The sequence below is a fragment of the Oncorhynchus masou genome, chromosome 7 (genome assembly GCF_036934945.1).
Source record: "Oncorhynchus masou masou isolate Uvic2021 chromosome 7, UVic_Omas_1.1, whole genome shotgun sequence".
Taxonomy (NCBI): Eukaryota; Metazoa; Chordata; class Actinopteri; order Salmoniformes; family Salmonidae; genus Oncorhynchus; species Oncorhynchus masou.
In genome coordinates, this window is record NC_088218.1 from 24,978,701 (window position 1) to 25,000,256 (window position 21,556).

The following is a 21,556-nucleotide window of genomic DNA, read 5'->3' on the forward strand; positions in this document are numbered from 1 at the left end:
CAGTATGGCCCTACACAAAGGAGCACAGTGAAAGAGTAGCCTAGGCTACAGTGTTTTCTGGGGAGGAGGTATTGGACTCTTGGGCTAGTGGCCAGTTGGCTTGTTTGCTAATTTAAAGCATTCCTAAGCATTTGCATCAGGCTGATTCATGAGATCAATCTCATACTGTAGATAAATAACACAATTAATTGTAGACTTGCAAAAGGAATCCATTTTTTTGTTGCATTTCCATAAAAAAGGGACTTTTAATGAGGTAACTGATTAATGAATTAAGCTAAAACAATTCTGGAATTAATGAAAACACAAAGATATTATAATGAACAACAAATCACAGTAATATATGGATGGATTAAATACTGTATGCAACAGGATCTCACAAACTAATTTCCAGTCTTGACGTTCGTCCAACTTGTGCCAAAGTCTAATTGCGAGGCTGCAGTCAAACGTCAAATTATGCCATCAAAAAGTGAGATTGGGTTGCAGACGCTCTTATCCAGAGCAACTTACAGTTGGTGCATTCATCTTAAGATAGCAAGGTGAGACGACCACATATCAGTCGTAGTAAGTTCATTCTTCCTCAATAAAGAAGTTATGGGGGGGGGGGGGTGAAAACAGAAAAAAGGGTTCAATAAGTGTTGTTGGCCCGTCCCCATTAGAGACCCCTGTTTGGTTCCAGGTAGAATTATTTTGGGTTTCATGTAGAAACCCTGTGGAAAGGGGAACAATAAACAGTTCTATTTGGAACCAGAAGTGTCCTTCAAAGGTTTCCCCAATGGAAACAGCCGAAGAATCCTTTTAGGTTCTAGATAGCAACTTTTTATTTTTTAGTGTAGGGTTTCAGACGTTTTCGGAAGATGGACGGGGACTCTGGTGTCCTAGCACCAGGGGGAAGCTGGTTCCCTCATTGGGGTGCCAGGACATAGAAGAACTTTGACTGGGCTGAGGGGTTAGAGAGCCAAGTTGGGATATAAGTTTTGACCAGAGCCTGAGGGAAGGGCAGTTCCCCATGCTGCTCAGTAGGCAAGCACCACGGTCTTGTAGTGGATGCAGCTTCGACTGGAAGCCAGTGGAGTGGCGACATGGGAAGGTTGAAAAACAGAAGGCCTGTGGCATTCTGGATAAGTTGCAGCGGTTTGATGGCACAAGCTGGGAGCCCATTCAACAGATAGTTGCAGTAGTCCAGACAGGATATGACTAGTGCTTGGATTAGGCCCTGCGTCACTAGTTGTTTGAGTTCATGAGAGGCCTTGGTTTATTTGAGTTCAAGCGATGTGAGAGTGGCTACCGAAGCCAAGGCATTACACAGAGTTAAGAAGAAGGATGTTTAAATATATGACACTTTCTCGGTACCCAATATTGAAGGGAGAGCTCTCATTAGAGCCTAGCAAAGGGCACTGCAGCAGTTGAATCAATGTCATTTCCATAGCTCTGATCTAAATGTGCCACCCCATCAATCAAAAGAGAAGAGGATGAAAGAGAAAGAGGGGGAGCAAAAAAGAGAAGGAGAAGAGTGGCCAGACACCATTGCATTCCTAAACGTCTATTATTGTGTAACTGTGTCCTGTCGCACCTTTTTATAATAATAAATGGGGTTAATTCATTAAACTAAATCTATGATAATTATTCCTCCCTAACGGAGACAGACTCCCCATGGTGACGGAGGGGCACCTTCAGTTCCCTTCTTCCTGCTTCCATATGAGTCACCATGGAGATGAACATTCCTTCCTGCCCGTCGCCTGGTTACAGCTCAATGGCCTTCATCGTGCGTGCTCAGAGAGAGGGTCACGCCATTGTCTGGGGTTCGACCCTCTGCTTGTGAATCATGCATAATCCAATGAATGCCCATGAGACACTAAGGCTAGCCCAGACCATACACAGCGTATTGGAACATTGAGGATGGCTGTGAAAGAAATCCTCACACAAATGCAAAGCAGGCCTACAATCATCACTTTCTCAGATAAGCTTCAATTCCTCAGCTTGGGACAGGGCAGGGGTTTAGTTTCCCAGGCCCATGTTTCACCTCATGTGTTCTTTAATTTCTCAAACTGTAAATTAACTGTTATTGCCATTTGAGGTGCCTAGGCTAGTGGGTTTTATAACGTAGGACGCCCTTTTGAGGTAATGATGATGTGATCATTTGTCTAACGATGGTAGATGTTGTGACCTGAGGGCGATGCCCGTCCCATTTACTAAATGTTGTTAGATTTCATATCCTGTCTCCCTGGGATCATGATAATCACCTCTGTCCCTGACTCCTTGTGTGTGTGCGTGTGTGTGCGTATGTGCGTGTGTATGTGACTTTATAGGGAGGGAGAACATATTGGCTGAATGTGCTGCATTGATGATTTGCTGTCTCCATGGTAACCTCTCCATATAAACACTTGCCAAGGGAGTGAGCTTGCCTCTGTCTGAGAAGAGGGGGAAAGCACTTGAGCTTCTACTGCTAACAGCCTGACACTGAGGGAGAGAGAGGGGGAGGGTCTACACACTCTACAACAGTAATCATCTTAAATCCTGTTAATTTCAATTCAATGTTTCTACAATATTCCACAATATTTTATCTGTGAAAAATAAATAACCGAACCGGGCAACAAAAGCCTGCTAACCTGGTTTCAGAGACCAGTGTAGGCTAGTTACAGTTGTCTTACTCTCTAGGCCTGGCCATATAAAAATGCTGTCCTAAGCAGTATACCAAATGGCCTTGTTTTTACTTTTCCTGTTCACTTTCTCACTAACGTCCCATGGAGTCTTGTAGATTTCTGTATATCATACTGTCAGGTGTCAGCACACGAGAGTAAGAGTACTGTCAGGAGGACAAGACAGGAGGGAGTAAAGGTCTCACTGGTTCAGCAGCGAAGGGATAATGGCTCTCTCTCTCTTTATCTCTCCAATCCAGGCTGCATCCCATCCGCCTGGGATTGGGAGTCCCATATAGGGTGGCGCACAATTGGCCCAGTGTCGTCCAGGTTTGGCCAGGGTGGGCCGTCATTGTAAATAAGAGTTTGTTCTTAACTGACTTGCCTTGTTAAATAATGGTTACATTTTTTGTATTTTTTTTATAAATCAATAGGAGGTTATTGGACCATCCCCTCTTCTAACCTCTCAAAATGAGAAGGTGATTATTATTAGGGGTCGACCGATTATGTCACGCCCTGGTCGAAGTATTTTGTGTTTGTCTTCATTTATTTGGTCAGGCCAGGGTGTGGCATGGGTTTTTGTATGTGGTGTGTTTTGTATGGGGATTGTAGCTTAGTGGGGTGTTCTAGATAAGTCTATGGCTGTCTGAAGTGGTTGTCAATCAGAGGCAGGTGTTTATCGTTGTCTCTGATTGGGAACCATATTTAGGCAGCCATATTCTTTGAGTGTTTCGTGGGTGATTGTCCTTAGTATCCTGATGTCCTTGTTCTGTGTTAGTTTACACAAGTATAGGCTGTTTAGGTTTTCGTTACGTTTATTGTTTTGTAGTGTTTGTGTTTAGTGTGTTTGTCATTACACATGAATCGTAATCTACATGCCGCATTTTGGTCCGACTCTCCTTCGCATACAGAAAACCGTAACAGATTATGATTTTTCAACGCCGATACCGATACAGAATATTGGAGGACCAAAAAAGCTGATTCCGATTAAATCGGACGATTTTTAAAATGTATTTGTAATAATGACAATTACAACAATACTGAATGAACACTTATTTTAACTTAATATAATACATCAATAAAATCAATTTAGCCTCAAGTAAATAATGAAACATGTTCAATTTGGTGTAAATAATACAAAAACAAAGTGTTGGAGAAGAAAGTAAAAGTGCAATATGTGCTATGTAAGAAAGCTAACGTTTCAGTTCCTTGCTCAGAACATGAGAATATATGAAAGCTGGTGGTTCCTTTTAACATGAGTCTTCAATATTCCCAGGTAAGAAGTTTTAGGTTGTAGTTAATATAGGAATTATAAATCAAAATCAAATCAAATTGATTTGTCACATACACATGGTTAGCAGATGTTAATGCGAGTGTAGCGAAATGCTTGTGCTTCCAGTTCCGACAATGCAGTAATAACCAACGAGTAATCTAACCTAACAATTCCAAAACTACTACCTTATACACACAAGTGTAAAGGGATAAAGAATATGTACATAAAGATATATGAATGAGTGATGGTACAGAACGGCATAGGCAAGATGCAGTAGATGGTATTGAGTACAGTATATACATATGAGATGAGTAATGTAGGGTATGTAAACAAAGTGGCTAGTGAGACATGTATTACATAAAGATGCAGTAGATGATAGAGTACAGTATATACATATACATATGAGATGAATAATGTAGGGTATGTAAACATTATATTAAGTAGCATTGTTTAAAGTGGCTAGGGATATATTTTACATCAATTTCCATCAATTCCCATTATTAAAGTGGCTGGAGTTGAGTCAGTGTGTTGGCAGCAGCCACTCAATGTTAGTAGTGGCTGTTTAACAGTCTGATGGCCTTGAGATAGAAGCTGTTTTTCAGTCTCTCGGTCCCAGCTTTGATGCACCTGTACTGGTCTCGATTGTGCATCTGTAGAAGTTTGTGAGTGTTTTTGGTGACAAGGCGAATTTCTTCAGCCTCCTGAGGTTGAAGAGGCGCTGCTGCGCCTTCTTCACGATGCGGTCTGTGTGGGTGGACCAATTCAGTTTGTCTGTGATGTGTATGCCGAGGAACTTAAAACTTACTACCTTCTCCACTACTGTCCCATCGATGTGGATAGGGGGGTGCTACCTCTGCTGTTTTCTGAAGTCCACAATCATCTCCTTAGTTTTGTTGACGTTGAGTGCGAGGTTATTCTCCTCTATACCATTGGTATTTCATTAACCTTTGAGTATTGGATGTTCTTATTAGGCACTTTAGTATTGCCAGTGTAACAGTATAGCTTCCATCCCTCTCCTCGCTCCTCCCTGGGCTCGAACCAGCAACACAACGACAACAGCCACCATCAAAGCAGCGTTACCCATGCAGAGCAAGGGGAACAACTACTAGCTAGCCATTTCACTTCGGTTACACCAGCCTCATCTTGGGAGTTGATAGGCTTGAAGTCATAAACAGCGCAATGCTTGACACACAACGAAGAGCTACAGGCAAAACGCATGAAAGTGCTGTTTGAATTCATGTTTACGCGCCTGCTTCTGCCTACCACCGCTCAGTCAGATACTTACATACTTGTATGCTTAGTCAGATTATATGCAACGCAGGACACGCTAGATAATATCTAGTAATATCATCAACCATGTGTAGTTAACTAGTGATTATGATTGATTGTTTTTTATAAGATAAGTTTAAATGCTAGCTAGCAACTTAACTTGGCTTACTGCAGTCGCGTAACATCTGTCGTACTGCCCCTGAACAAGGCAGTTAACCCACCGTTCTAGGCCGTCATTGAAAATAAGAATGTGTTCTTAACTGACTTGCCTAGTTAAATAAAGGTATATATATATTTTTTTACAGATTTCCGATTGTTATGAAAACTTGAAATCGGCCCTTAATAAATCGGCCATTCCGATTAATCAGTTGACCTCTAATTATTATACCAGGAGTGCTGCAGTAATTGTTTCTTAACACAAGACTGGAGTTTCATTTAGCCTACAGTAGATTTCTGCCATACAGTCATTCTAAATAGGCTGTTCTGTGTTTTAGCCACAGAATTAAATTGTATTCTATTGTATTGCATTGTATCTCTACGGCTTTATCCTTCATCGTTGCTTAAGTCTGAGCTCAAAACTAAGTCTACTGGTTGTTGCTATTCTCCATTGAATGCATCCTTGTTGTGTCTATACCTTGACACGTTTCCTTTCGTCTCAGGAACACGTCAAGGCTCTTGAAATGGCCAGTGCCTAGCAACAGAATGGGTCCAATGTGTTCAGATGTGTTGAGTGGTCTGCTTTTCCATTTCAATATGTATGTTATTCTAAACCACACACCATTTCAAGCTCCTATAAGAAATTGTGAGTATGTGACAGGCTGCCACGTTTGATTTAATCTATAAACAAATAAAATTTAATAGAATAGTATAGAATAAACCATTTTTGTTTGTTTGTTTGTTTAAAGACGATATGCAAATCCTGCTTCACAACAGCTTGCGTGTGTGTATGTGTAGATGCATGCGTGTGTGTACAGTCGTGGCCAAAAGATTTGAGAATGACACAAAAATTAATTTTCACAAAGTCTGCTGCCTCAGTTTGTATTATGGCAATTTGCATATACTCCAGAATGGTATGAAGTGATCAGATGAATTGCACTTAATTGCAAAGTCCCTCTTTGCCATGCAAATTAACTGAATCCTCAAAAAATCTCCACTGCATTTCAGCCCTTCCACAAAGGACCAGCTGACATCATGTCAGTGATTCTCCCGTTAACACAGTTGTGAGTGTTGACGAGGACAAGGCTGGAGGTCACTCTGTCATGCTGATTGAGTTCGAAGAACAGACTGGATGCTTCAAAAGGAGGGTGGTGCTTGGAATCATTGTTCTTCCTCTGTCAACCATGGCTACCTGCAAGGAAACGAGTGCCGTCATCATTGCTTTCCACAAAAAGGGCTTCACAGGCAAGGATATTGCTGCCAGTAAGATTGCACCTAAAACAACCATTTATCGGATCATCAAGAACTTCAAGGAGATATTCTGCAAAAGGTACAGGGATTGGACTGCTGAGGACTGGGGTAAAGTCATCTACTCCGATGAATCCCCTTTCTGATTGTTTGGGGCATCTGGATAAAAGCTTGTCCAGAGAAGACAAGGTGAGCGCTACCATCAGTCCTGTGTCATGCAAACAGTAAAGCATCCTGAGGCCATTCATGTGTGGGGTTGCTTCTCAGCCAAGGGAGTGGGCTCACTAACAATTTTGCCTAAGAACACAGCCACGAATAAAGAATGGTACCAACACATCCTCCGAGAGCAACTTCTCTCAACCATCCAGGAACAATTTGGTGACAAACAATGCCTTTTCCAGCATGATGGAGCACCTTGCCATAAGGCAAAAGTGATAACTAAGTGGCTCGGGGAACAAAACATCAATATTTTGGGTTCATGGCCAGGAAACTCCCCAGACCTTAATCCCATTGAGATCTTGTGGACAATCCTCAAGAGGCAGGTGGACAAACAAAAACCCACAAATTCTGACAAACTCCAAGCATTGATTATTCAAGAATGGGCTGCCATCAGTCAGGATGTGGCCCAGAAGTTAATTGACAGCATTCTAGGGCAGATTGCAGAGGTCTTGAAAAAGAAGGGTCAACACTGCAAATAATGACTCTTTGCATCAACTTCATGTAATTGTCAATAAAGCCTTTGACACTTATGAAATGCTTGTAATTATACTTCAGTATTCCATAAGTAACATATGACAAAAATATCTAAAGACACTGAAGCTGCAAACTTTGTGAAAATGTATATTTGTGTCATTCTCAAAACTTTTGGCCACGACTGTATGTTTGCGAATGGGTCTGTGCATGTGTGTGTGTGTAGTCTCCATTTTACTCCCTACTGAAAAAAAGAGGCCGTGTTTCAGCACTGTTTCTCCCTCCACCTGTAGTGTACCCTCTCCTCTGCAGGCAGGCTGTGTCCACTGGACCATAGCAGAGGCAGTACCAGGTACACTGGAAATGGAGTGGAAGACAAAGTCAAGGGACTTCTGAGTGTGCGTGGTCGATTTCAGATAAGGAAAAATGTCAAACCTCGCTGAACGTAGAACTCGATAGAGCAGAAGTTAGAACATTAAGTGTATCCTCATTTAGCTGTTAATCAGGCTTTCAGGTATAATATACAGAAACTGTAGGCTATTAAAATTCCTTTGTTTGGCACCAAATGTTCTTTTAAAACTAACAATGTACAACATGAACTAAAAGATAGTTCTGGAATCTTGAAAGTTAAACCAGAAATTACAACTACATTACATAGTAAGATAAGATTTGGGCTACAAAGTGATGATTGCGGAATTGGCAGAAATGCTACAAGCCACCAAGAACGCCAAGCAGACTTGGCCTGTGTCATTATTTGCCCCATCAAAACTACAGTTACACCTGTGTCCCAAAATGGCACCCTATTCCCTACATAGTGCACTACTTTTGACAACACCCAATGTCTCTGGTAAAAATATGTGCACCACATAGGGAAAAGACTGCCAGTTGAGACGCAAACTGAGAGAACTGGAAGGAAATCAATGTTGCTGCTGCCTCCTTTTGCCACTGAAGCCCTTTACATTAGAGCTACTGTAAAATGCATGAGCCGGCCTGGCTGGAAGGGTGTCTCAGGTGTCAGGCAGTAGGACTGGTTAAACACCAATAAAGAATATGTGACATTTCAGATAGATAGATAGATAGATAGATAGATGATAGATGATAGATGATAGATGATAGATAGAGAGAGAGAGAGAGAGAGAGAGAGAGAGAGAGAGAGACTCCTATTGTCTTCCTATAGGGAGCTGGATAGGGCAACATGATTTGCAATGTGTTGATTTGTGAAGTCTCAGCTTTCTTAATTTTATTGATCCCAGCTCCCACCACATGCTGCATCAATGAGCCATTCAAGGATAGAAAGCAATTAGTGGGGAACACAGCCCTGTTGAGTCAGGTTGCACAGTTAGAAAGGCCTCCCTTGACTGCATCCTTAATGGGAGCATCATTCTTTTCTCTCTCTCCCCCCTTGAGATGAGCTGTATAATTAGTTTGCCTTTTTTGGGATAAAACGTTTTTGTATGAAGAAACAAAATATATAGCCTATTAGCCAAAAAGTCAATATGTTGCAGTGTGTGTATTTATGCATAAACTATTTAGTTACAAAGCATAGACATACACTAATAGTCCTACCCTAAATTGTCTCATATGATTAGGAAAGGCTGATCCGAAAATAAAATGCAGCGCTGGCTGAACTGTGATAAATGAAGAAAATATTAGGTGCTTAGATAATAACCCCTGAGGCAGGCTGTACATTAAAGGCCCACTCCTTCATTTGAAAAACAATAAAACGGCAGCCCTGCCACTTAGTTTGCTATAGAGCTGAAGGATGGGACTGGAAGCCTACTGAGGAGTTGTCCTGACATCTAGTGGTGAATATTTTCAACACATGCATTTTTTTGTAATGTGCTGTAAATGTCGGCCTACGTGCCACGGGTGATTCAATAGAACTTGCCATTGGAGATAAAAAAAAATAAAAAAAGGCAATACGCATACCTGGCAACAACAAAAAATAAAAACACCTGGCAAAAATGTGTGTCTAAACTCCACCTCCTCAATTATGGATGCAGTACTCATGTAATAGGCCTACATATTCTTCATTTTTATTTGTATATGTATGTCATAGCCTACAAAGGTGCTAGGAATGTATTTTAATACATACATTTATTTATTCATTAATGTAACACTGTACAAAGTTTTGCCTAAGAACCTTAGTGCAGGTTGCTTGCCGCTATGCACATGTGGCACCGGTAATGTGAAGTTTCGCCCCTCCATGCTGAACTCTATAACATTCCTGATTTGTCTGCTGCGCGAAGGCGGAGTCTCCTAGTGTAGTAGACTAATATGTGTGCGCAACGCTGAATGGTAACCACTGTAGCAACCTTGTGAACCAACAGTCTCTCCACAGCGCTTCGCGTCATGATGTTATTTTTTTCGCTGATAACAGAGATTTTCTGAATTTCGGCTACCTGGCCTCTTCAGAGAAGGTCAGCATGTGCATATTAATTAACTTCAAGATGAGATGTTAATACAACAACTCGTGGTGGATTGTTAGGCAGCATCCGATTATTGAATAGCATTTGTTGCTGCAGCTGTATGCGTCGGGAGCCAACGTGCCAGAGGTAACTGCATCCATCGCAGCTTTTATAGACCAAGGGGACTGATGACAATAACAATTTCGGATAGTATTTAATTGTGACCGTGCGCTCTTCTCCAATCCATACAGGTTATCTACCTTGAGAAATGCGTGATTGCAGAATGCAATAGCAGGTGATGGAACAACAATGACTTTTTTTCACAGAGATCTAAGATATAGCCCATATGTATGCTTAGCATAAAGCAGGTGCCTCTTATTTGACTTCTCATTCACCAGTGCGTAAAATGGGTAACAGTTTTTCTAACATAGCTGCTTTTCAGTCCCTGCATATTGTCTTGCTGGGTTTAGATTCCGCCGGTAAAACGACTGTCCTGTACCGCCTGAAATTCAACGAATTTGTGAACACTGTTCCCACAATCGGATTTAACACCGAGAGGATAAAACTAAGTAACGGTACTGCCAAAGGGATCAGTTGTCATTTTTGGGACGTGGGAGGACAGGAGAAGCTAAGACCGTTATGGAAATCTTACAGTCGGTGCACGGATGGCATTATTTACGTAGTGGACTCAGTGGACGTGGACAGACTAGAGGAAGCCAAAACAGAACTGCATAAAGTTACCAAATTCCCAGAAAACCAAGGGACTCCACTACTGGTGATAGCCAATAAGCAGGACTTGCCCAAGTCTCTACCTGTCCATGAGATTGAGAAGCAACTGGCACTGAATGAGCTCAGCCCTTCTACCACTTACCATGTCCAGCCTGCATGTGCCATCATAGGTGAAGGGCTCCATGAAGGCATGGATCAACTGTATGAAATGATTGTGAAACGAAGGAAATCATTGAAACAAAAGAAAAAGAGATAAAGACTCATTACTGTAAAGTGGACCCCTATCTTCTGAGCTGCCTGCTACTGTACCATGACTTTTTCCGTAGTGGGTATGTCAGGTGATTCTTGTTATGCAGAAGGTTACACTTGCAGTGTTTTTTTTATTATACACTGTATAGCTTTGGGGTTATTGGTGACGTTAGTCACTTTCAGCTGTGCTGTTACATTCAATCACACATAGGGAGGAAAATAAAAACTTGCCTCTTGCTATCCGAAATGTCCTTGACAGGCTGGTACCTGTTTGTTGCTGCTTCACAGTATTTTCTTGTCAATAGTTTTTTCCCCTGGAAAGTGAATGCCCTACACAGCCATTTTTGACAGACTGGAGTAGCAAACATTATTTCCAGATTGGAATGAACGTCATTAATCAATATGCTTATAATTTTTCCACTTTGCATGCTCTGTTTATGTCACTAACACATTTTGAGAGAGACCTTCCATTTCGTTCTAATATTTCCCCTACTCCTTTGATAACTGGGCAAACAGTGTTGTTTTATAGTAGAATACAATAGCCTATATTGGGTTTAATGTGTCTTTCAAATAAAGAAGGCTATTCATATTTTGCACGTTTCGTCACAATATTGTTTTGAATGTTTGTTTTATGACTGATGCCCAGCTGAGCATTCTACTCAATGCATTGTCAGTAAATGCCAATGAAGATTTAGTCTGAACTGCATTACTGTGGCTTGGAAACGCGATGACATTCCGAAAGGAAGCAAATAATTAGTACGACAAGCTTTTGTCATTATCGTTATTTCGCCAGATTGACTTTAGATGCAGTATAACTTTAGCTAGCTAGCTAAAATTGAAGGGAGCGCAATTTTTTTTTTGCTAGCTAACGTTAGCGTTGTTACCTATTTCTTGACAAACTTTGCTTTCTACTAATTATTTGTCTTCTTTAGCAATATCATCGCATTTCCAGGCCACGATAGTGTAATTTTAACGAAACCGTCATTAGCCCCCGTTCAGAAAGACTGAGCATTAAATCAGTCGGACATCAATATGCTGCGGTATCTGTAGAACGTTGATAACAATGGTAACGACATGATGGTTGCAGTCCAAATATTTATGGTTGCAGTCCAAATATTTAAAAGACACACCCGATCCCCTCAACCCTCAAAATAAGCGGACACTTCTGATGATGTTTCATGACGTCTGACAAGTATACACTTGCAGGGAAAGGGGCAAGGGAGGAAGGAATGATTTTTAAATGGACCACCCATGGCCGGATATTCATCACTCGTCATCCTGCGATGATTGTGTTTTCATATAATGATTGTGTTTTCATATATGCGCTACAGTCAATTATGAGTGCATGTCTACTTATATTAAATATATAATTATTAGTCTACTGTATGATAGCTAGCTAATTAATTAGCTTACTAACGTTAGCCTGCCTAGCTGGAACTTCTGAAGGAAGATAATGTTTTATTTCTACAATTTCCAAAAGATAACCAAACAAAAACATATTTACATTTTACAAGGTGTTTGTGCCGTCGTGTGCATTAGTAGCACAATTTCTAACTTATTTGCATTTTTTTTTACTTACACTTGTTTGTTGACTTCTCCATTGATGCTGTTTTTAAGTTTTTGTGGACTTTTCTTAGCGGATGTACAATCGTCACTAATTGAATTATGGGGAGTTTCAGGCCCCAGAGTGAACATAACTGTAGACTCTTAAAACCGACTAAAAACAAGTGCTGAGGGGATTACGTTGCAAACTTCCCTTGCTTGGCTAATCATTTGAACCGCCCTCCAATATGGCGACGGGGATTCCCCAAGGGCAGAAGGGGAGGGTAAGTGAACAAGGGTGTGTCTTTTTTAAGTTTTGGACTGCAACCTATGTGTTCTAACATCAATAGTATGATACTCACCCCCGTTCTTATTGCTACTTCCTCGGCTGCATTGGTAGTAGTTAAATAAAGGTTCCATACATTTAAAAAAAAAAAAAAATGTACTGTTTTTTTTGTATTATTATTGGAGAATTAAAGCTAGCCAACAATAGAAAAAACAAACTGTATGTACAGTAAAACAAACAATTTTTTCCAAAATTAAAATGTTTGTCAACAAAACTTGTGTACTTTTATTTACTTTCCTGAGAGGTATTGACACTTAATGGTATGCTAATAAGTGTGGAGGTAATTTTATTTTACTGAAATTTTTACTAAATTTAAATCTGGAGATTATCGGCTGTTTGTCCAATGCAGAAGGATTTGTGTTGAAATGGTTTTTATCTGAGTATATCTTTACAGCTGTGTTTTAACAGGATATTTTCTAGTAGGAGGTAGAATATTTAAAAAGTGAAGAGCTATACCAACATAAATTATTCATTCTTAAATTTACAAACTGCTTGTACAGTGTGACAAAAATGTGTGCGCACAGTCACATCTCAGGTATAGAGGCTAATGGATTTAGGCAGATTATTTTTAGGTTTTACCTTTATTTTACTAGGCAAGTCAGTTAAGAACAAATTCTTATTTACAATGACGGCCTACACCGGCAAAACTCGGACGACGCTGGGCCAATTGTATGCCGCCCTATGGGACTCCCAATTACGGTCAGGTTGTGATAGAGCCTGTATTCGAACCAGGGTGTCTGTAGTGATGCCTATAGACTGCTGCGCCACTCAGGAACTGGTGAGGATGGGACGTCCCAGACCAGTTCATGCTAACCAACCACACACGTTACCCTTCAAAGAAAGGGGCATTTAAAAGAGGGACACAAAAATACATCACACCATGATTTTTGTATTTATTATGTTCAGTATTATACAACAAACTCAGTGGGGAACCGTCAGGCCCCTCTACGCCCTCAGAGAGGGCCTAAGGATAGACACAAATCTGTATATATTTATACATTATAATTTGTCATTTTTATTTTCATTGATTTCATTTTGTTTTTGTCTTAATTGTATTGATCTTCCTATTGAATTTCTTCAGTTTGTGTTGGAAAAAGAAGGGTTAATATCCAAGAGAAAAAATATCCAATCAGAATTTTTCTTTGGTAGTCTCTAGGTAGGCCCTCAGGCTTTGAATGGAAGACACCAGCCAACCTCATTAACATTGAATTCAATTAGAGCAGCATTTTGGAATGACAGTAGAATCAACCAATCACAAATTGTCATGTAATGGGTGGGACAATTCTATGATGCCTAAAGGCCCTCTAGAGGGCCTAAGTATACGTCACTAATTCAGAGCCAATAGCGAGTCTTATCTTTTTACAGTGAGTGTATGCAATGATGGTGATGGCAACTGCAGAGAGAGTAATTGAGGATGATGTGGTGCCTAAATTGTTAGCATCGCCCTTTTCAACTTTTAATGAAAAGTTTAATCTTGTACAGACCGGGAGACCAACTCCTGCACTGCCTGATTTGGTGCACCGAGAAAAGAGTTTTGAAAGGCATTTACAAGTTAATAATTATGAGCGCTATCCGTGGATAACCGGCTGTGAGCTGACAAAAAGCCTTTACTATTGGAATTGCCTACTCTTCAGCACTGATAATAGCTCAACTTGGACAATTGGTTTCAAAGATTTAGCCTGTTTGACAAAGTCAGCACCTCGTCAGCACAGTAAGTTTAAAAACATTTGGGGAAACAAGAGTAGACCTTCTTAACGAGCAGCGGCGCAGTGAGACACTTTCCCACAATGATAAAGTCAGGCACAACAGGGAGATTCTAAAGCGCCTTATTCATACGGTTGTGTTTTTAGGCAAGCAAGAATTAGCATTCAGAGGACATGATGAGGGTAAAGAATCAGCTAATAAGGGAAACTGCTTGGAAATACTGGATTTCTTGGCTGAGTATGACAGCACGTTAAACTGCCATTTGGCTATGGCTACCGTGTACACGCGATTGCGAATGTAATGACCGATGTCGTGAAGGAAGAATTGAAGAAAACCCCCTTTGTAACCGTTATGGTTGACGAGACGACAGACATCAGCAGTGTAGAACCAAATGTATTATGTGTTGCGTTACACTACCGATGGTGGTGTAAAGGAAAGGTTTTTCAAATTTGAGGATGTAACTGAGGATTAAACAGGCAGAAGCAGTTGCTGCCTGAATTATCAGCTTTTTAGAGGAGTGTGAATGGACGGCCAAAGTTGAGGCACAGTGTTACGATGGGGCTGCATTCATGGCCTCTGGTATAAGCGGAGTACAAGCCAAGGTGAAAGAAACTATCCCGCAAGCTCTGTTCATTCATTGCTATGCGCACACTCTTAATCTGTTGATGTCACAAGGTGCTGGTAAACTAAAAGAATGCAAGATTTTTTTCTCTCATCTTGGTGAGCTTAGCAGCGTTTTTTCTCAAGATCTGTCAAACAAACAAAAATACTGGGTGAAATATGCCAGCGAAGACGACCCAGAGTGGCGCCGACACGGTGGAACTTCTCCTCACGCTTAGTTTGCGCTGTGTATGAAAAAAAAGGCGGAACTCATTGAACTCTTTGAATATATAGTGGACGATCACGATGACTCTGATGAAGACACGGTTCACAGGGCAGATGGACACATGACGCACCTGACAAGCTTTGAGTTCTGCTTCCTGCTATCCGCGTTCTAATCCATATTTGCATACTCCGATGTGCTGTTTGGAATATTGCAGAACAGGGAGTTTGACATGCAGTTCTGCTTGTCCATGGTGGACGACTTCTGCAACACCACAGAGAGGGGAAAGGAACATTCGATTCCATCTACGAGGACACCGTGAGTGAGACCGGAGTACCAAGGGGGCGCAGGACACATACACAAGGAGACGTTCACGGCCAGTACCAACAGCTACACTGAGTGATCATCGACAACATTGTCACTCAGCTAAGGAACAGGTTCAATGACCATGAAAGGCTCATGTTCCTTGCCCTTCTTGACTTAGTTCCCAATATATAGGGAAACGCCCAACTTTCCAAACGCTGCATTCTCAAGTCTCGAAGGAAAGCTGTGGCTCTAATTTAGATTTTCCATGGCTTCAAACAGAACTCACCGTTATGTACTCAATGTCTGACTTTGAGGGTAAGAGCCCGGCTGATCTGCTCCACTTTCTCCAGCAGAAGAGACCAATTGAGAGTATGCACCAATTGTATCTGCTTACCTGTCTAGTTTTGACCATTCCAGTGTCCAATGCATCAGTAGAAAGAACATTTTCTTCACTAAAAAGGATCAAGACATATTCCAGGAACACCACTGGACAGGCCCGACTGTCAGCCCTGGCTTTGATCTCAATCGAAAAATAACTTATTTCGGATTTAAAACCAAAAGACAAGCTATATGAACCTGCCATTGCCCATTTCATAAAGAAGGACAGGAGAATGGACTTTGTTTTTAAATGCTAATTATAATGGTGAGTGGACTTTTTGTTTTCATCTGCAGCTTGCTTTTTGTTGCTATCTCGTTCATATCATTTTGAATTGCAACAATGGTAATGACGTTGCAATTGGAAGTACTAGGTACATGACATTTCGTGTTGTGGTGCATTTTTTTATTGCTGCATGCTGGAGATAGAACATCGAATACAGCACTACATTTTTCTCTCTGACAGCATATACTGTCCATGGTCTTGAAACAATGTGAGTAGTTGTGTGGTTGAATTTATTCCGCCACTCTTTGAGTGACTGTTTGTTTTGGCAAATGTTTCTTTGAAATGACGCCACTGTATTTCCGTCTAACGTGGTTCCTGCTATCAATATTTGCAACCGTTGTGTACGTGTGCTGCTTCTGTGAGCCACAGCCGAGGCGTGGCTTAGGACCGTTTGATTCTGTCATCAAAGAATTGCTTCTCCTATGTAGGTCTGCAAAAGATAGGTCTCAAGTCATGCTCTGAAATACACAAGCATGCAAGTCATCCATCTATATGTATGATGTCAGATCTTTTTCCGTAACTGAGGGCCTAGCTCCAATAGTCACTGTACGCCACTGAATAAACCGAACAGTAAAGTATTAATTATTAACAGTAAATTACCGTAAATCGCAATGGACTCTGGTTTTAGGCATAACTGGTGAAATATACAAAAAATTCCTGTCACGCCTTGGTCATTGTATTTTGTGTTTTCGTTATATATTTGTTCAGGCCAGGGTGTGACATGGGTTTAGTGTGTTGTCGTATTGGGGTTTTGTAGTTATTGGGATTGCGGCTGAGTAGGGGTGTTGCATAGGCTTGGCTGCCTGAGGCGGTTCTCAATCAGAGTCATGTGATTCTCGTTGTGTCTGATTGGGAACCGTATTTAGGTAGCCTGGGTTTCACTTTGTATTTCGTGGGTGATTGTTCCTGTCTCTGTGTTAGTGTTCACCAGACAGGCTGTATAGGTTTTTCACGTTCCGTTTGTTGTTTTTGTATTTATAAGTTATTTCATGTATCGTCATTTGTTTCATTAAAAACATGAGTAACCACCACGCTGCATTTCGGTCCGACTCTCTTTCGACAAACGAAGAACGCCGTTACAGAATCACCCACCACACACGGACCGAGCGGCGTGGTAACAGGCAGCGACAGCAGGAGCAGCGAAGGGAGGACGTTATGGACAGCAGAAGTATGGAGTATACGACGTGGGAGGAAATAGACAGGTGGGCGGTCGACCCAGAGAGAGTGCCGGAGCCCGCCTGGGATTCGCTGGAGCAGTGCGAAGAGGGCTATAGGAGAATGGAGTTGGAGAGGCAATCAGGACGGCGCAGAGGAAAGCCCGTGAGTCAGCCCCAAAAATGTATTGGGGGGGGCTCAGAGGGAGAGTGGCTGAGTCAGGAGACAGACCTGAGCCAACTCTCCTTGTTAATCGTGAGGAGCAGCGATCAAAGGACTTCTGGACTTGGGAGGAGATATTAGACTGAAAAGGACCCTGGGCTCAGCCTGGAGAATATCGCCGTCCCAAGGAAGAACTGGAGGTGGAAAAGCGGAGAGGCGCTGGTATGAGGAGGCAGCACGGCGACGCGGATGGAAGCCTGAGAGTCAGCCCCAAAAATGTTTTGGGGGGGGCTTACAGGGAGTATGGCTATGCCAGGTAGGAGACCTGCGCAAACTCCCTGTGCTTCCCGGGGGGCTAGAGAGACCGGGCAGGCACCGTGATATGCTATGGAGCGCACGGTGTTTCCAGTGCGGGTGCATAGCCCGGTGCGGTTCATACCAGCCCTTCGTATTGGCCGGGCTAGAGTGGGCATCGAGCGGCGCTCAAGAGCTCCAGTGCGCCTGCACGGTCCGGTCTATCCAGAGCCACCTCCACACACCAGTCCTCCGGTAGCAGCTCCCCGCACCAGGCTTCCTGTGCGTGTCCTCGATCCAGTACCACCAGTTCCAGTACCACGCACCAGGCCTTCAGTGCGCCTCGCCTGTTCAGCGCAGCCAGCGCTTTCCGCCTCTCCTGCGCTGTCGGAGTCTCCCGCCTGTTCAGCGCTTCTAGAGCCTTCCTCCTCTACAGCGCTGCTGGAGTCTCCTGTCTGTTCAGCGCTATCAGAGCCTTTCTCCTCTCCTGCGCTACTGGAGTCTCCCGCCTGTTCAGCGCTTCTAGAGCCTTCCTCCTCTGCAGCGCTGCCGGAGCCTCCTGCCTGTTCGGAGCAGCCTGAGCTGCCAGTCTGCATGGAGCAGCCAGAGCTGTCAGTCTGCATGGAGCAGCCAGAGCTGCCAGTCTGCATGGAGCAGCCAGAGCTGCCAGTCTGCATGGAGCTGCCAGTCTGCATGGAGCTGCCAGTCTGCAAGGAGCTGCCAGTCTGCAAGGAGCTGCCAGTCTGCAAGAAGCTGCCAGAGCTGTTAGTCTGCATGGAGCAGCCAGAGCTGTCAGTCTGCAAGAAGCTGCCAGTCTTCATGGAGCTGCCAGTCTGCATGGAGCTGCCAGTCTGCAAGGAGCTGCCAGTCTGCAAGGAGCTGCCAGTCTGCAAGGAGCTGCCAGAGCTGTTAGTCTGCATGGAGCAGCCAGAGCTGTCAGTCTGCAAGAAGCCGCCAGAGCTGTCAATCTGCATGGAGCAGCCAGAGCCGCCAGTCAGCATGGAGCAGCCAGAGCCGTCAGTGAGCATGAAGCAGCCAGATCCGTCAGTCTGCCAGGATCCGCCAGTCAGCCAGACTCTTCCAGATCTGCCAGTCAGCCAGACTCTTCCAGATCTGCCAGTCAGCCAGACTCTTCCAGATCTGCCACTCAGCCAGACTCTTCCAGATCTGCCAGTCAGCCAGACTCTTCCAGATCTGCCAGTCAGCCAGATTCTTCCAGATCTGCCAGTCAGCCAGACTCTTCCAGATCTGCTAGTCAGCCAGACTCTTCCAGATCTGCCAGTCAGCCAGACTCTTCCAGATCTGCCAGTCAGCCAGACTCTTCCAGATCTGACAGTCAACCAGACTCTTCCAGATCTGCCAGTCAACCAGACTCTTCCAGATCTGCCAGTCAGCCAGACTCTTCCAGATCTGCCAGTCAGCCAGACTCTTCCAGATCTGCCAGTCAGCCAGACTCTTCCAGATCTGCCAGTCAACCAAACTCTTCCAGATCTGCCAGTCAACCAGACTCTTCCAGATCTGCCAGTCAGCCAGACTCTTCCAGATCTGCCAGTCAGCCAGACTCTTCCAGATCTGCCAGTCAACCAGACTCTTCCAGATCTGCCAGTCAACCAGACTCTTCCAGATCAGCTAGTCAACCAGACTCGTCCAGATCCGCCAGTCAGCCAGGATCTGCCAGAACTGCCAGCCAGCCAGGATCTGCCAGATTCAACTGCCTGGCTGGGCTTCCTCTCAGTGCTGGGCTTCCTATGTCCCGAGCTGCCCCTCTGTCCCGAGCTGCCCCTCTGTCCCGAGCTGCCCCTCAGTCCAGTGGGGTTCTGGGTGAGGACTACTCGGCCATGGTCGGCGGCGAGGGTGGATTATCCCAGGACGCGTAGGGGAGGAACTATGACATTAATGGAGTGGGGTCCACGTCCCGAGCCGGAACCGCCACCATGGACAGACACCCACCCGGACCCTCCCTATGGTTTTGAGGTGCGTCCGGGAGTCCGCACCTTAGGGGGGGGGTTCTGTCACGCCTTGGTCATTGTATTTTGTGTTTTCGTTATATATTTGTTCAGGCCAGGGTGTGACATGGGTTTATTGTGTTGTCGTATTGGGGTTTTGTAGTTATTGGGATTGCGGCTGAGTAGGGGTGTTGCATAGGCTTGGCTGCCTGAGGCGGTTCTCAATCAGAGTCAGGTGATTCTCGTTGTCTCTGATTGGGAACCGTATTTAGGTAGCCTGGGTTTCACTTTGTATTTCGTGGGTGATTGTTCCTGTCTCTGTGTTAGTATTCACTAGACAGGCTGTATAGGTTTTTCACGTTCCGTTTGTTGTTTTTGTATTTATAAGTTATTTCATGTATCGTCATTTGTTTCATTAAAAACATGCGTAACCACCACGCTGCATTTCGGTCCGACTCTCTTTCGACAAACGAAGAACGCCGTTACAATGCCAAAGAACAGTAGTAGTTTAACAGTAAATTACTGTAAAGACGTGTTGTATTTCGAATGGTCCTGTAATTTCACTCCACAGAATACAGTACCCTACTGTATTTTTAGAGCACCTAAAATATTTTGTCCACTAGTGGGTGCATGGTATTGTTGTTTCTGGCTCATTAACATATTTTCAGGCATGCCTTGTAAGAGGGTTGCACCCGTTAGTGAGAGTGATGTACCCATTTCATTGATATGTGGTACTTTAGTAGTGTACCAACAATTAAATGTGTATAGAGGACAGCTTGGAGAGTCAGTAAGTAATGATTGAGTATTTGCCATGTCCTTTGATCTGTTTTGTAGTGATGGGCATTCCCGGCTCGTTCGGCTAAGCTCACCAAAAAGAGCCTGCTCTTTTGGCTCCCAAACATGTTTTGTATTTTTTCAAGTCAAACAGTTTGTGATAGTTTGACTATGATTGATGTTAAAACAATTCTAATTCAATTATTAAATGAAATCATACTCTACCTTAACCACAATGTGTTTAAAAATGCATTGGTTTGTTATGAAAAAGAATGCTATTAAACATTAGCATTTAAAGTATAACTTTTTAATGTATATAAACAAAGTGTATATAAATCTAACCATCCAAAATGAATACAATCTGAACATAATAGAATATTGCACCATATCAAAGAAAAATAAATAACAATTTGCAGAACTGCAGCATCCCACAAATTGAAATAAATGTTAAAAAGATGGATGCTATTACACATGTGCATTTAAAGTATAACTTTTTAATGTATATAAACAAAGTGCATATAAATGTAACAATTCAAAAGAAATACAATCTGTTCGCCACTGAACAACATAATAATAGCATATTGCACCATATCAAAGAAAAATAAATAACAATGTGCAAAACTGCAGCATCCCACTTAAAACATTAAACGTGTCCCTCTTTTCTCTCTCCTCTTTATTGTCATGTTATAACCAGCAGCACACAGCAATGCTGACCATATCTTGCTTTTATGAGAGATTTGCGTTCAGAAATGCAAGCTGCCTCACTTTCGAAGGGCTGATGCGGTTTCTTCTCTCAGTAATTATTTGTCCCGTTTTCGAGAAGACCCTTTCAGAGGGATCGGATGAGGCCACTATGTCGTCTCCCTGTTATGACTTTAGTAAGCTGTGGGTAGACAGAGGCCTTGTTCTTCCACCAGCTCAGAGGATCTGCAGAGGGGCTCCTCCAAATAGGATCGGACCTCCATTTTGAAATCTGCTGAGGGATTCCTTCGTGATGCATCCCCAGTTGCTCTCTCGTCAAACAGAATCCAAACAGCAGACGTTTGTTGCACAACTGCTGGTGCTTCTGCTCAATCTGCTCCTTCTTCTTGCTGTTGCCCTCGTGCCTGAGCTAGCTGACTGCTGGGGCTGGCCCTCCCTGCTGCTGAGGTTATCCTTTGAAGAGCCTCATCAATCGCTCAAACA

At 43.0% G+C, this 21,556-nt stretch overlaps 1 protein-coding gene across 1 annotated transcript; it reads left to right on the forward strand.

Moving 5' to 3' along the window:
• Nucleotides 1-9,573: 9,573 nt before the first annotated feature.
• Nucleotides 9,574-12,641, forward strand: LOC135543578 (ADP-ribosylation factor-like protein 4C). Its single transcript, XM_064970954.1, has 2 exons — nucleotides 9,574-9,827; nucleotides 9,932-12,641. The coding sequence occupies exon 2, from the start codon at nucleotides 10,087-10,089 to the stop codon at nucleotides 10,663-10,665; it is 579 nt and encodes a 192-aa protein (XP_064827026.1). The 5' UTR covers nucleotides 9,574-9,827; nucleotides 9,932-10,086; the 3' UTR covers nucleotides 10,666-12,641.
• Nucleotides 12,642-21,556: the final 8,915 nt, after the last annotated feature.